We start from the raw sequence: 17,337 nt of genomic DNA on the forward strand, positions 1-17,337 counted from the left end.
ATTTTCAGCTTTGTGGATGGAGTAATGCGTTAAGCTCAATTGAAGGTATAGCTCATCTACCTCACTCTCCTTGTCCTTTCCAAATTTTATTGCTAGATCTCTATCTATTAATAGTTGCAAGTACTCATATTTTATCATTTTCAAAGTTTCAAAAATAGTATGTAAAAGAGGACTTGTGACACCACATACATTCCCACACCTCTCTTCTATCACAATCTTCTGCATGAGATCCTCAATCAAATTGGAAGAATCATCCATCCTCATCAACACTTGGACAATCTTGTCCTCTTTGACCAAAAGCATATCCAATAAGTCAAGGAGTGATAATGGTTTTTGACCATCTCCTTCAAACACAAGAGGGTTGTTCTCCATAGAATTTTCTAATTTTTCATCACCTAGGGGAACAACATTTTCAAATATATCCTCTAACTCAACGTGTGCTAGATTATTTATCCTATCAACATTGTGGTCCATTTGCTCCTCAAAATTTGACATAATTTCTAGCCTAGTATCACCATAAAATTCATCCAAGTTAATTTCCATGTCACTAAATAAGATGTTGGGGTTTTCCATGTCTAAATAAGATAAGGAGTTGCAACCGTTGGTGGTTTGGTCAACTCTTCTACATGGGCCATTAACCTGCTCATCAGAAGGACTAGTGTAAATAGCTCCATAAGATACTTTTGTCTCCCAATTACCTATTAGTATACTTGTGCCATTATTAGTATTTTGCATATCATCATCCAAAGGTTGCTCTTCCTTTTTAGTACTACTATCAGGTTGATTGATATCTTCCCTGTGCAAATTTCTGTAACTGTCCTCTACAAGGAGATCTTGAGCCAATTCATAGTATTTGTTTCTTATCATATCCATCTTATTTTGCAACTCTAGCTGAATGTCCACATTATTAATGAAAGGAAATTCTTTTTGAAGCTTTGACGGGAATTTGTTATAATCATCGTAAAGTCTCCTTACTTCGGTTTTAATATCGAGTTGGAAGTCTCATCTCACTTCCCCTGCCATGTAGCTTTTCAAGTGCCTGAGATGGACCCAATCCTGTTTCATAAGTTCTACCTATAGGCTTACTTTTGCAAACTGCACCTTGAAGCTGAATACAGACTTTCAGAATGTTATATTACCACTGTAAAAAACTCCACTAATTCTGACCACGGAGTTCTGATTTAAAACTAGGGCATTTTGTCAAATAGTTATCATGAAAACCAAGTCTTGAACACACTATACTGATATTGTAATATTCTCTGTTGAAACCAAAACAAAAATAGAAGACCAGAACAGACCCGTATTGCTGGTGCACCTTCAAAAACAGTCATGAACAAATGCCCAAAGTCTGGAAAATAATAATCTCTGCAAGTTCTGAATAATGAATTCAAAACTATCTAAAAGCATTGTACTCATCTTACTATAAGTGTCAGTTGTATGCCATGTCAGCTGAAGACATATCCATGTCATTTAGACCAAACACCTCATTCTGATCCCATGACCTTTCATATTCTTCAAACTTCAACTGGTTATCTTCTTCAATAACTTCAATTACTAGGGCAATGAATGAATTTGCGAGGGCATCATCCAGAGTTAATGTCCAAGGCTCTTCAACTTCAAGAAGCTTTCTTAAATGACTATCAAAATCTTGCCACTTTCTCCACTTCCATTCATTTGCACTGTCACTAATACTAAATCCATGCACTCTCTTCAGACTTTCACTAATTGTGGTGATAAGCCCCTCAACAGTCATAACAAGACCACCAAGAGTGCCAAGAGCAAATTCCAAATCTAGCTCTGGCACAATAACCCTTGCACTGTCTAACATTATAACATCCCAACTAAGGTCTTCTTGTTTAAATATTGGCAGTAATCTTCTTTCCCTTCTGAGATATACTACCACCTGGCTTTACCTGTATCCACTCCCACCCGTGATTCAAGAAATAACCTGTAGTTTCTCAAATGCAATCACAAGCAGATTCTCGAGTATCCTAAGTAACCTGCAGCTCCAAAAATGGTACCCGATTTAAATGCTTTAGGTACGATTCTGAGACAATCAGCTATGAATCACGTCCAAACTTGGGAGTGGTTGGTCCCTATACACTGTCGTCCACTTCTATTTCCTTTCACTACACCCGACGTGATGTGTTATGCATAGACCATCTGTGAGAACGGTGGCTCTATCTTCTCGTGAATGCGTCTGACTTCCAGCTTATGAATACGGTGTCCTCACAACCCAAGCACCATTGTCTAATACCACCCGGCTCCTTCCGACCGCTGTTCAGTTGTCAGATGCAACGCCCAACACTATAGACTCTGCCTTATTGGTATTTACTTACAGCAAGATCTAAAAAAACTTGCTTTGTAAGCTCTGCCAGAAAACGGCCTTGAATAAGATTGTCTTGCCTTAAAAATATCTCTCTAAGCCTATTCTATCCACAAAGGTTGTACTTGAGATTGAACTAATCAAACCGATGAAAAGTGTTCTTGTTTGCATGTACATCTAGTAGATCAACATTAAGATCATAACCAATCAAATTGAGGCGCTCAAAAACCTCTTTTAACGTCAAATATATCCCATCTCGATAGATAACTACCTCATCAGGTTCTTTCCTCAACTTAGACTTAATAAACCATAAAAGACGTTTCTAATTCATGCACGAAGAGTGATGAACATGAGTACCAATTTTTCGGACATTATAAAAATCACGATGAGGTGCACTCTTTTGAGCTACAAACTCCCTGTCTGCATTAAGCATTACATGAAAACTGAATTTCGTCTTTATTTGCATAGACTTGGATTACACCATCCACCATCTAAAAATAATGATCTTTTTTTTCTTCAATTTCATATAAAAATGGATCAGGGTTTGGCTTAAGAGTGCAAGGATCTGTCACAACTTCTTTCTCCCAAGGAGCTATCATATCTCGAAACACATACTTGTCATGTAATTGTAGACACCGTTGCAACATTAAACAGACTTCCTCCTCTTCAACAGATAGTGATTCTTCAAATAGGTTTAAAAATCAGTCCTGTACTTCTAATATTCTAGAAATCTCTCCAGTCTGTTATAAATACCATTGTTATTGAACCTCACAGGCTGGCAAGACCTTTGGCTCTGATACCACTGAAATACCCCTTTCTGGATATTTACTAAAAGCCCTTGATATAAAATTTACAAATTGAAAATTGAACAGTAAACCAGTATTTGATATAAATTCCAAAACTTAAATCGATTTTATAACCAACAAATATGCATACAGGAAAACTCAGAAAGGCTTGTTTGATTTCCTTCAATATTCAAAAGTACAAATATAAGCAGGAGATAATCACAAAATAACCATCAAATGCGTTACTGTATTATACAACAGCAATACAATAACATACAACTATCCAAATGATCCAATCTTATAAACAGCAAAAACAGTTAGATTGGCAAATGTAGATAAAACCTGTAAGAAGGCTAGGTTTGCGTCCAACCTCCAAAGCTTCTTCAAGGGTTTGCATCCTCGAAGAGATAATCAATAACTGTTTCCAGCTCCGAGATTAATATTTGTTTTAAATACTATAATCTTCATAACTTCCCATGTGGAGCTTGTACCTTTATCACTTTTCCCAGTATGATGCACGCTCTTTTAAGCAATGTGGGATAAAGCACCTTTTTTGTCCTTTAGTCACTTAAGTGAACATAGTACCCTTTTCAAAAATAAAGTGACAAGTTATATGAACTTTAATAGTCACTTAGTCAGTAAACCATATAATCATCAGGCATTAAAATAACTGACCAAACGAACTCAAATAAGCACGTACAATAGCTCGTTGGAAAGCTTTCCGCGAGACACTTCCAAACCAACACTGAGATATCAAGAATACTGAGCTCTATTTACTTACTAAAATAGTAAGCATCCGGACAACCTGCCAAAACTGCTCTAATGGGTCTAAAACTAGAAATGTCTAGGCCAAATCTCGAACTAAACCCCCTAAAAAACCTTTTTGCCTCCGAAACCTAGGCAAAGTGAGCTGGCAACATAAAATTATAATTCCTAAAAAAAGGGGCCATTACATATTCTTCTCAGCTTGTGGTTGTTCTTTGGTAAGAGTATCATTCCTAAAATAGGTATCTAGGTCTGCTATAGCTGCTTGAAGGTATAGTTGGGAAGCTGAGAGGAGAAGTAAAGGGGGTTTGGAGCCTATTGCCCCTCCTCAAAACTACTTAGTTTGCTACAGCAGGGTTGGTGATAATATTTATGGCTCTTATATGTAGATAGTCCTTGACTATAAATTACCCTCCTATGCCATTCCTAGAATCTTATAGCGTTGAAAGGAACTTGACAATTGTTTACCATACTGGGGTAAAGAAATTAACACATACAGATAATAGGTAAGAATAGCAAAACTCCTTGTATTATTTGCATATGCCAAAGACATTACATTATGCTCGATAAGATGATTACAAAGATTACCCGGAGGGGGTATATATACATCCCAAGGAACCTTCCCGAAGGGGTTCGTCGGCTACATGACAATTACCGAAGGGCCCATCGGCTACAACAAGAACCTTCCCGAAGGAACCCATCGACTACATAATATTTACCTACGACATCATCCCCCCCAAAAGAAAAAGTCGTCTTCGGACGACAATTACAAAATATCCTAGACAAATTTACAAAACGGAATACATTAACTGACCAACTACAACAAGATAGATCTGTTTCTGTCACACCACTCTCACATTCGTCCCATGCCTGCACCAAACTAGTCTCCAACCCACATTGCATCTGCAGCCACAATACTATCTCCTTAGTCAAGCTGACCTTGATAGCCACCTGTGCCGCTTTCTCTGCTTCCAACTCTGGGTCCACTGAGCCAAGTGTCGTCATACTGACTTCAACTGGATGATCAGCTCCTCCCGAGCTCTCTATGCATCCACCAAGACAATCTCACATCCAAACACCTACTCCAAGTGCCTCTAGTACACAAACACTCCATGCCTGCAGCAACTACAGTTCTCATCAACTGGTCACACTTCCCACGACTGATAACCGCATCGACTGGGGGTCTAGGGGGCAACGCCCCTAGCAACGGCGCCAAATGTTTACCGTACTGGAGTAAAGAAATTAACACATACAGATAATAGGTAAGAACAGCAGAATTCCTTGTATTATTCGCATATGCCAAAGACATTACATTATGCTCGATAAGATGATACAATGATTACCCGGAGAGGGTATATATACATCCCAAGGAACCTTCCCGAAGAGGTTCGTCGACTACATGACAATTACCGAAGGGCCCGTCGGCTACAACAAGAACCTTTCCGAAGGGACCCATCGGCTACATAATATTTACCTACAACAACAATCACTACCTCTATAAAGAGTAATTCATAAGTAAAGTGTCTCATTGCTGCTCTTTAAATGTCATGGTTAAAATCTACCTACAGGCCTGCAACTCTCCGATATCACTATTGGAATCCGATAGTCATTCATTAGCTGGTTGAATGTAGAATAAATTTATGTAGATGTTTTGAAGTTTGGCAAATGTCAATATTCCAAATGCATTGTCAAGACAGATAGCATCATGAATGAACATAAAAGCATTGATCTGACCTTTGAGAAACTAAAAAAGTGTAATTGTATTAAGAAAATACAGACCACATATAAAGTTTGTAGACACTATTAAAAGAGTTTACAAAAAATCAGAGTTGTCTAAATAAAGACAACTGAAACTAAAACAGATTAATGCAATTAATAAAGACTTTGAATGACCATTAACTAAAGAATACAAAAGCTGCCTAAAACTAGCAAAAGAATTTAAGAGATTAAAATGGCAAAGGAATCTAAGGTACTAAAATATTTTAATACCCTCCCTAAATAGTCATTCTATTAACTACACCAAATTGCCCCTTAAACTTGACAAACTTTTCCGGAGTGAGAGACTTAGGTTTAGCAGCAGTCTGGTCCTCAGTGGGGAGATACTGCAACATCACCAATCCATCTTCAACAAGCTTGCAGATGAAATGACAATGAAGCTCAACACACTTTGCCTGCTCATTGAAGACTGGATTTTTGGCTAACTTCTAAACTACCTGATTATCAGAGAAGGGAGTGTGTCCTGCTTGAGGCATTTGCATGTCTTCAAGCATCCTTCAAAGCCAAGCTGCCTTAATAGTACCTTGACATTCAGCTTTGATGGAGGAGAGAGATATTGCTTGTTGCTTCTTGTCGGTCCATGTCACTACACATGTACCCAAACTATAAACACGCATGTACCCAAACTATAAACACGCCCATAAGTAGAATTTTGGTCATCAACACAACCTGCCCAATCTGAGTCTGTAAATCTAACAATCTGGGGATCTGTGATTCTGTCATATGGAGTGCCAAAATCAGGAATCCCTACACATATCTCAGAACAAGCTTCGCTGCAACTCAATGTATAAGTTTTTGGGGTATTAATGAAGCAAAAGATGTATCTCACAGCATAGCTAATGTCAGGTCTCATGGTAGTGAGAAAGATAAGACTGCCCACTAGTCACTTGAATGTTGATTCATCAACCACTAGTGAAGCTAGATTTGATTGAAAGTTTCAGCCCTTTCCCCATAGGTGTAGATGCAGGTTTCTAATCATGCATCTAAAACTTATCCAACAAACTTTTTAAGTACTTTGACTAACGAATGAAGGTGTAGGTGTTTGTCTTCCAAAGCTCTACACCAAAACAATAAAGGAGAAGTTCCAAATCAGTCATATCAAATGTCTGGCACAAATGTTGTTTGACCTTCTCGACCAAATGTGAAGCACTACTAGTATGATTAAATCATGAACATGGATGGCAAGAATAAGAATCTCAACACTAGCATGCTTGACATGCAAACTAGAACAAAGACTGTACTAGAATCCTTTGATCAATCAAATACTTATCAATCTCAATATGTCATGCACAGGGAGACTTTTTGAGGCCACAGAGGGTCTTTACTACTATACGTGGTAATTTACATACATGAAATAATAATACCAATGACAGTGCATACCAGATATAGGAGTAAAATATATCTTTACTAGCTCATGAATTCACTACAGAGATGAAGGCCGGAGATGGTTGACCAAGTATTACAATTCACCTGACAATATCATACCCTCTTCCTTGGTAGTACATGACATATTTATAGGACACGACTATTGACAACAGGAATGCAACCGTAAACCAACCAACCCAACAACTACCCGAGAGTGATAACATAATTAATATGGACAATTAATACATTGATGGATAATCAATATTATCAACATAACAAAAAGTATTTTATACTGATTACAGAGGGCTTTTAGTGATCTGCAAACCTGGTGTTCTTTACCTGTGACATGGAGAACTGGAGGCTATGTTATGTAGACATCTTCCCACAAATCACATTTAAGGAAAGCAAAATTGACGTCCATCTTATTAACTCTCCATCCATACGGAGCTGAAAGAGCGAGAATGAGACGAATTGTGCTCAATTGGTTGTGGGAGAAAATGCCTCCTCATATTCGATGACCTCCTTTTGTGAAACACAGTGTTATAGGACTTGAACTTGGCTCAAACTCAACAAACTTGTTTTCTGACTTAGACTCGTATGTAGCAAGGCCTCAGCAAATTGAAAAATTAAAGAAATTCAATTATTCCTAAGGATTTAAAACTTTTTTCCTGCATCATTTATTAAATTAACCTTAAAGATACAACATGTACATAAGTCCAAATTGATCACATAAGTACAGTGTTTCCCAAGGACGCATTCCCAACCTAATTTCCCCTGTCCCAGTATTGGGGACGTTTCAAAGACTTGGGGATGGCCTGGGGGCATCCCCCCACGTCCCTGATTTCCAAAATTATGGGGGAGAGGTCCCAGAAATTTGGGCATATTACCTAAAAAAGGGGGGTGCCTGGCATTCCCAGGGACGGTTGGGTACGTCGTACATGTCCCCCACTATACCAGGGACAATTGTTTATCCCCAATCTTTTACATACTAAAAAGTCAAAAAAAAAAAGAATTCAATTCATGCAGACTACAATCGTTGCTAAAGTCATTCAAAACTATCAATCATTTCAGTCCTTTAGTGTTCAAAGCATTCTAATTCATTCCTCTCTTTTTACAAAGCACCTTTTTTATATATTCTAGTACCATAACAAGTAACGAATCTTTAGTGTCAATTTGTCTTTCATCTGTAGTGACTGTAGAAATTTCAAGAAGGGTTGAGAACAGGTCACATAAGTTTCAAGGCAAGAACCAGACATTATTTGGTGAGGCCATTGGCTGTTGGACCACAATCAGGTTCCCGAATCCATCTAGATCATCATCAACTATGACATTGTAATTATCACTATTACTGTTTACAATATGTTTCTTGACTTTTACAACACAACCACATTGGGATAATGACAAGAAAGTAACCATAAAGCCTTCCAAAACTATATCCGCAATTCATTTTTTCTAAAAGACCATTTCAACCTGAAATTGATCTACTCTATATCATTTTCATGCATTTCACCGCGGCACTCTAACTCTCTTTTTTAAACTGATCCATCAGCATGTAAGAGAAAAAATGTAGATTAAATTCATGTCCCAAACCTCTGATGGTGCCACAAAAATGAAGAAGCCAATTACAGGTGAATACTCGCTACCATGCCTGTCACAGAAATCAAGAATTCTGAATCATACAAGAATGAAGAAGGCATTTGATTCGTTTTATTTCATTTTGCAAATAAAATCCTGTCAGGCTGGAAAATTAAACATGAACCATACAAAAGATTGAAATTCCAAATGGAAAATGCCAAATTTCATATTCAAATTCTAAATGGAAAATATCAATCTCATATATCTTTTATCATAGAAATAAAGGAAATTCACCATAAGTATGTTAAAAAAGTTGATCTTCTGCTACTCTTAAACATTTAAAAGAAAATCAAACAATGGAGACCATAATCACAACAAGTAATAATCTAATTTCACACGTAAGAATACAAGGTGCTTTTACACATAAGAATACGAGATGCAGCTTCTGCAAAGACTATTCATGGCTTTAGCCCAGAATAATACATGCAGAGATAATTAATAAACAACCACATGCTGAGCCTTATCAGAAATAAATCACATCTTGACACCCTGTCACTATAAGCTTAATGCTTAGATCACAAAAATGTTTATCCTCATTGAAAATTTTCACCAATAGTTTTAGAGAAAGGTTGCCTGCATTGCATAAGCATTATTTTATTATTATTGAAGAAGGGAAAAAAACAAATATAGAACAAAATATAAACAGCTAACAAACATCGACAAAACTACAGGCTATAACAGAATCTAATAAATCAAAGTAGATTCAATCAGAGGAATGATTTCCCTTGGGAGAATTCAACTCAGTAACTGCTGTATCAGAAGCAGGTCCCTGTATGATGAGACCAGTTCAGAATCCACAGGAGTAGCAAGCGCATAAAGCATAACTTCATGAATTGCATATAATCTATAAAGAAAAAATTCAAAATGTTTGTGATGTTTTTTAATATAAATTGTCACTTCTAAATTTTAGAAGCATGTACTGTCTCTAAGAAGATAACATCTATACTGTCCTTTTGAATAATACCTGAACCAATATCAAACTAAACAGAAGTAAATTAAAAGAAACATCTCAGTACTGACCTGCTAACTGCGCTATAATAAATGAAGTGAGGACCAGGCGGAATCATCTTAACTCCTTTAAAATTTGAACCCACTATAAACATCTGCATGGATCAAGAAACTTATATGATAAAATATATTGAATCACGCACATATGTAAGTTTTGCAGACTTATTATGTCCTAAAGAAAAATGTTTTCAGGTTTTTTTTTCCAGGGACATCACAAAGCATCATATCACAACAGAATTTAAGGCTAGTACCAAGAAGGTGTCGGGTTTGCAGGAGTTCTCTAAAATAATCAGCTAAACAAAGCTAAAACCATAGGAAATTAAAAGATCACATTGTGAGAATCAACTGAATTCTAGAAAAAACAATAAATTTTATTTCAAGCTCAATTTACCGTTTATAGAAACAAATTTTAGCAAATATTGCAGTTTTTGATGATTCGCAATCTGCAGAAGGCAGCAGCTTGACAGTAAGCAATTTAAGTTGAATGGATGCCTACATAACCAAAGCAATGTAGAAGTATGGACCCAAACGTCCCAAATGACAAACGTGGTCACCATATAACTAACTTGCAAGAAATAGCTTAAGCCTGAACCAGTCTATTGTAGGAGTTGAGAATCCGACTCCGATAATGCATCAAGATCACCTGCAGTGCAAATAACTTGCTGAAGAGAAACCTAGGGAGCAAAGAGCTTGAAGCAAAAACTGCACAAGAGTGTTTCACAATAGGAAATTAGAATTGCTATGTGAAAAATGGAATGAATTTACAATGAGTGAGAGACCGATTATAAAGGCCTCATGGAAGCTTGTAGAACAAGCTGGAAGGAGGTAGAAGATAAGGATGACAACCCAGCACATATCCACAAAAAAGGTGGAACATGCTAGAAGGGAACAAACTTCTGTGTTGTCAACAACTAACCTCAACATGCATTAAATACAAAGTATTAAATAAATGCATGACCCTAAGTAAGCTTAAGTAAATAGAATAAATAATTAACAACTAATTAATTATTTACTCTAACACCCCCCTTAAGTGCAACTTAGGGGAATGCCTTAAGCTCACAAAATAAAGGAAAAAATGCAAAATGGGTCCCAGCAACTAGGCCATTTTAGGTACCCAAGTACAATGCATCTAAATGCAACCTCTGTAAAACAGAGAAAGAGGGAAAACCCTATGGGAAAAACCCTCCTCCAAAAAGACGTAAAAAACAACATGCTGAAAAAAAACATGAAGTGAAGGAAGGAAGGCCTCAACCAATCCCCCCAAGGACAACTTTCGTAACCCCAAGCATTGAGCGGAGCTGAAGAAAGCGTGGTGATGCAAAAGGCTTAGTGCAGATGTCTGCAACCTGACCGGCGGTAGGAATGTACTCCAATGCAATAACACCATCCTGAATCAACTAACGGATGAAATGCATATGCAACTCAATGTACTTGGCACGTTGATGTTCCACCGAGTTGCGAGAAATGTGGATGGCACTCTGATTATCGCACCACAAAAGAGTAGGGCGATCAGGAGGAAATCCAAACTCAATCATCAACTGATGAAGCCATAAAGCCTCCTGACTAGCAAGAACTGCAGCCCTGTACTCAGCCTTTGTAGATGAAAGTGCTCGAGCATGCTGCTTCTTGCACGACCATGTGATGGGACCGGAGCCAAGGCAAAACACAAAGCCAGAAGTAGACTTCCGATCATCAACATCACCAGCCCAATCTGAGTCAGTGTAGCCAACAATGTGTGGAGTCCCCGTAGTGTAGTGAATGCCATACATAAGGGTGCCCTGAATGTAGCGCAGAATACGCCTGGCAGCTTGCCAATGACTCTCATGAGGGTCCTGAGAAAATCGAGAGACTAGGCCAACCGCAAAAGATAGATCAGGGCGAGTGTGTGTCAGGTACAAGAGGCTGCCAACCAACTGCCGATACAAAGTAGCATCCACTGTAGGTGAAGAGCAGGAGGCAGACAAAGTGACACCCGACTGAAATGGTGTAGGAGCAGCCTTACAATCAAGCATGTGAAAGCGACGAAGCATGTCAAGAGCATACTTCTGCTGATACACAAAAATGCCAATAGGAGACTGATGAATCTGAAGACCAAGAAAGTAGTGCAGCGAACCAAGATCAATCATCTCGAACTGGTCCATCAGTGCACGCTTAACATCCTAGAGCATGGATGACGAACTACCTGTAAGGATAAGATCAACATACAAAACAAGAATCAGAATCTCATCACCAAGACGCTGAATGTACACTATGGGATCGAAATGGCAGCGTGTGAAGCCTGTAGACAGTAGAAATGAGTCCATCTTCTCATACCAAGCCCTAGGGGCTTGTTTGAGACCATACAATGAACGTCAAAGCCTGCAAACCAAGGTGGGATCTTGCACAAAACCTGGAGGCTGCTCCATATAAATTTCCTCTGTGATATCACCGTACAGGAAGGCACTCTTCACATCCATCTGATAAACTGACCATCCCTGTAAAGCTGCGAGGGATAAGACAAGGGGAATAGAATTCATCTTGGCGACAGGGGCAAATGTCTCAGAGTAATCAACACCCTCGACTTGCGAAAAACCCTTCGCAACAAGACGAGCCTTATACTTATCAATGGAACCATCAGCAACGTACTTAGTGGGTAAATCCACTTACAACGCACTAGCTTTCTCCCTTTGGGAAGAGAACAAAGATCCCATGTGTGGTTCTTCATCAAAGAAGAATATTCCTCCTCCATTGCACTGTCCCATTCTAAATGTCATGTCGCCTCCGCAAAAGTCTGAGGATCAGTACTAACAGCATGACTGAGTAGACTAGAGGTTGCAGTGTGAGAACGAGTGCGACGGGATGTGGATGGGTCACCAGCTAGAGATCTTGTAGCATCAACAGTAGCTCGAGCCCATTTAGGCATCTAGGGAGGATCCTGTGGTGGAGGGATATCAGGATCACCATGATCATCATCCTCATCATCGGTGAAACAAAGTGGAGATGAAGAGGGAGTAGTGGGAGTTGGAGAAGGCACTGGAGGTGAGGAATGAACTGCAGGAGGGCTCTCATCAAACTGGACATCCCATCAAAATAGGACCTCTCTCGAATCAGGATCAAATAACCTGTAAGCCTTAACATCCTCGCAGTAGCCAACAAAAATCAATGGTCGGCTCTTCGGTTCCATTGCTTTCCTCTGAGCAGCAAGTACAAATGCATATGTTGTACTCCCAAAAACTCTGAATGATGACACATCAGGCTTGACACGAGACCAAGCCTCCTCAGGAGTCATATGTTGAAGTGCCTTGTGAGGCATCCGATTCTGAATGTAGTTGGCACAATTGACTGCCTCTGCCCAAAAACATGAATCCATGGACCTAGACTGGATCATACAATATGCCATCTCCCGAAGGGTTCTGTTCTTCCTCTCGGCCACACCATTCTGTTGAGGAGTGTAGGGCACTGAAAGCTGATGCTGAAGACCATGCTCAGAACAAAAATCTCTGAAAGCCTGGTTCACATACTCCCCCCCATTATCCGTGCGTATGCACCGAATAGAAAGCCCAGACTGCTTCTCTACAAATGCCTTAAAAAGTTGAAATGAGTCGAAGGCATCAGACTTGTACTTAAGAAAGTACACCCATGTGCGTCTGGAGAAGTCATCAATGAATGTAAGCACGTATCTAGCACCTGAAAAAGGAGTAGGAAATGACATAAGGTCACTATGAATCAGCTCCAAAGGTGCTCAAGCACGAGTGGCTCGTCCATGTGGAAAGGAATCCCTATGTTGCTTGCCAAGCGCACATCCCTGACAAACACCATCTGGACAGGAAATCTGGGGAAGCCCAAGAACAAGTGCCTGTGTGCTCATCTGCCGTAGATATCTGTAATTGACATGCCCAAAACGTTCATGCCAAAGTTTGCTTATTGAATCTGCATGTGCAACTAAACATGAACCTGTGTCATCAGAAGACTCAAATCCATCAAATCTGTAGAGGCGTGATGCAGAGTCAACACTCCCAGTGGCCACAATCATCTCCGGATCATGCAAGTCCCGAATAACCACATCATGTGGTGAGAACTCGACTGTCTTCCCAAAGCCAGAGTGGCAAATCTGATAGATAGACAGAAGGTTCATCGAAATATCAGGAACACAAAGTACATCCTGTAGAGAACCCCCGGCCAAAGCAACAGTGCCAGAACCCAAAACTGAAAGTTGTGAAGAGTTCCCAACTGCAATCTATGTGGTGGCGCAAGGAGCAAGTGAAGTAAGCAACTTAGGAGTGTTTGTTAAGTGGTGAGAAGCCCCGGAATCAAGAATCCATAAAGGCACTGAAGGCGTAGCTCGTGCAGAAAGAGCATGACCTTTCCCTGTAGATGGAGATGAAGACTGAGGAGCGAAAATGTTATGCTCCTTCATGGCTTCTTCTAAAGCCTCTAATCATTTCCAACACCTGGAAATCGAATGTCCATCTTTCCCACAAAAGCTGCAGGTCTCACTGGATTTCTTCTTGGTCTTGGAGGTAGACTCACCCGACTTTGAAGAATCTTTACCCTTGGGAGGGTTTGCTGGAGGATTAGCTAGAGGATCAGATTTGGATGTCTCTTTCTTCAATTTGCCTTTCTTCTTGGATTTCCCCTTAGAATTTTGAGCAACCAAGGCTTGGCTGGAAGAGCCAGAGCCATCCACCTGCTGGATCTTTGCCTGTTCCCTAGTCAACCTGTCACAGAATGTCTCAAATGTAGTCATCCTATGTCGGTCTCCAAGGGCATCCATGGTGGAGTAGAAAGTAGAAGAAAAGACCTGATACTGCCCCTTAAGCTTTGAGAGTATCAAAAATATGCACTCATTATCCGTTTTGTTCTTCCCACATCCATGTAAAACTGCATGTAGGGATTTGAACTTCATCAGAAAGTCTTCAATGGTGGAAAAGTTGCTTGGTGACAAAGAAGTCAATTCTGCATCCAACTGAAGTGCTCGGAACTCATTCACCTGTCCAAACAAAGTCTGAAATCTCTGCCAATAAGCCCGTGGAGTAGTCAAACCATCCAAGTGAAACAACAGACTGTCTGAAATGTTGAGTGCAATCAGCCCCATGGCTTCATCCATCTTGTTCCTGTGTTGTAGAACCTCATAAGGTTGTGTGAGATTAGGCTGATTCTCATCCAGACAAGACCATAGACCTCTTGACATTAGAAGCCTAGTCATTTGTGCTTTCCAAGTGTGGTAGTTGTGTGGTGTGAGACAGGATATAGATGGATCCGCCATTGAGAGAAAGAAGAAGACGGAAGTAGAAGGGTCTTAACTGAAGTAAATTACAGAAAAGAAAGACACCCCCCCACAAACGTACTAGAATATCTCCCAAATACCACAAAAACAACTAAGGAAAGCAAAAAATTGGAAAAGAACATGGATTTGTTGATGCAGAATAGGAGGAAACAAAAGCCTCTACTTTGACGCCAAAAAAGGAAGCTCAAACGAACTCAGAATCTGACGAAACCAGCACCAATGTCTCCATCTCTGAGTCAGCTTTCCGACGCTTCTTTCGAATCGAAAAAAGACCTCCATATGCTCAAGTTATAGCCAAAAAACCGACTGCTACTCCAAAAAAGGCACCTTGCTGGAAAATTACAGACAGTGGCTTAAATTTGACGGTCGTATGCCCGTCACGAGACCGTCGCCGGAAAAAAATCCGTTGCTAGGAAAGTGACGTCAGATCGCCGACAGATGACATCAGTGGTCGGGAAACTGACGTCAGCAGGGTGTCCACGTGTCGGATGAGGAGACTATCACGCGGGCAGATGATGGGGCGCCGACTGTGCAAAAAAGCAGCAAATTAAAAACTGCCACGCAGGCGGGCGGTGCGCGACGAAACCCTGGGCGGAGGTGGCGAAAGCAAGCGGAGCGGCCGGAGCAGATGCCTGTCGGAGCGGAGACTAAGCTGAGCCGCGGGCAGGAAAAAAAAACGCTCAAGCGGAGCGCAGGCCGAGGCCGATCCGCCGATGACCGGAGGATGCATGGGCGGAGCGCGGTCGATTGCAAAGAAACCCACGGCGGAGATTGACGCCGGCGGAGGTGCCGGAAACGAGCGACGCCTCCGGTGACTAGGAAGTCGCGGGCGGAGCGCAGGCGGCCGCCGGGTGGCGCGGTGATGGCCGCTCGGCGATGCGCTCTACAAATTTTTTTTTATATTGTTTAAACGCCGAATCATCCGTACATCCGTACGGAAGTGCCTGGAGTAAAAAAATTTTGCCTCCCGGAGCTCTGTCTCCAAAATCGAAAAGCTTTATCTGAATCTTGACTGCAAACGGCATTCCGGATCCAATGGCGACATCCGTTTGGGCTGAAAATGTTCTGAAAAATTGCTCTACCCCTGATTTGAAGAAAAATTGCACAAACAAACTAGGGTTTGTGACTTCAAATCACGGCTTCAAAAATCCTTCGAACAAGAAGCAGCAGGGAGGCTCTGATACCATGTAGGAGTTGAGAATCCGACTCCGATAATGCGCCAAGATCACCTGCAGTGCAAATAACTTGCTGAAGAGAAACCTAGGGAGCAAAGAGCTTGAAGCAAAAACCGCACAAGAGTGTTTCACAATAGAAAATTAGAATTGCTATGTGAAAAATAGAATGAATTTACAATAAGTGAGAGATCGATTATAAAGGCCTCATGGAAGCTTGTAGAACAAGCTGGAAGGAGGTAGAAGATAAAGATGACAACCCAGCACATATCCATAAAAAAGGTGGAACATGTTAGAAGGGAACAAACTCCCGTGTTGTCAACAACTAACCTCAACATGCATTAAATACAAAGTATTAAATAAATGCATGATCCTAAGTAAGCTTAAGTAAATAGAATAAATAATTAACAATTAATAATTGTTTACTCTAACATCTATGTCCTGGTACAGATCTTTGTTCCTAAATGAGTTGTGTCAGAAATATCCAAAACACCTGATTCTTCCAAGAAACATCAAGTGTGTCTTGTTGTTCCTGGAATGTATCCACAATATTCAATGCTTAAAAGTTTGAACTTAAAAATGAAATGAACTAAGCCTATTTAACCCAGACTTAATGCCCCAAAGCTAAACCACGTCATGCTAAACTGTAAAGCAAAGACAACAAAGAAAGAAGAAGAAAAAAGCATACATTCTCACTTTATCCAACATCTATAGCTCAAACTTGACTGAAACTACCCAAAAATATTGAACTAACTTGTCTTACCTCATTGATTTTCTTAAATCTTCAAAGCTGTGATGCAAAATCAGCCAAAATCCAGGGTGCACCTGTTAAAATTAATGATTAGATTTATTAAAGTAATTGTCTTTATGAATGTCTTAGGATTTTCAATTATATCTCTATATTAGTTTAGAGATATCATACATATCTTCTTATGAACTAAATCCTTAAATAATCCCTTGCATATGTATCAATATAATTTCATAGTATATTCTTTAGTATATTCTTTAGCAGTGCCTTTGATGTGCTGAGTTAATATTTAGCAGCGCCTTTGATGTGCTGAGTTAATATTTATTTGAATCAATGTCCGATCTTATGTACAAAATTAGCAAGATCTCCTTTCGGTGATATATGTTCATTGTTTTATAGGAAACAAAACACAGATATTATATATGAAAGGATGGAGGGTGGCAAGAACGAAGGAGCACAAAATATGCACCGAATGGAGATAAGGACACGAC

At 39.9% G+C, this 17,337-nt stretch overlaps 2 protein-coding genes across 4 annotated transcripts in view; both read right to left on the reverse strand.

Moving 5' to 3' along the window:
- The window catches only part of LOC149571360 (AAR2 protein family), a 308,404-nt gene that overhangs the window by 235,991 nt on the left and 55,076 nt on the right, over window positions 1-17,337 (reverse strand). For all 3 annotated transcript variants that reach the window (XM_089812903.1, XM_089812904.1, XM_089812902.1), the window contains exons 3-4: window positions 9,673-9,755; window positions 8,608-8,665 (exon numbers count right to left, since the gene is read on the reverse strand). In XM_089812903.1, coding sequence (XP_089669029.1) covers window positions 8,608-8,665; window positions 9,673-9,755 — 141 coding nt within the window. The remainder of the gene's footprint in view (window positions 1-8,607; window positions 8,666-9,672; window positions 9,756-17,337) is intronic.
- LOC149571364 (uncharacterized) lies at window positions 10,048-14,830 on the reverse strand. The gene is made up of 5 exons (XM_089812282.1): window positions 14,191-14,830; window positions 13,970-14,007; window positions 13,799-13,876; window positions 13,652-13,750; window positions 10,048-10,152 (listed from the first exon to the last, which is right to left on the reverse strand). Exons 1-5 carry the CDS (start codon window positions 14,828-14,830, stop codon window positions 10,048-10,050), a joined length of 960 nt encoding a protein of 319 aa, XP_089668408.1.

Source organism: Cupressus sempervirens, chromosome 2 (genome assembly GCF_028749045.1).
Source record: "Cupressus sempervirens isolate cs-2001-9-10 chromosome 2, ASM2874904v1, whole genome shotgun sequence".
Classification (NCBI taxonomy): domain Eukaryota; kingdom Viridiplantae; phylum Streptophyta; class Pinopsida; order Cupressales; family Cupressaceae; genus Cupressus; species Cupressus sempervirens.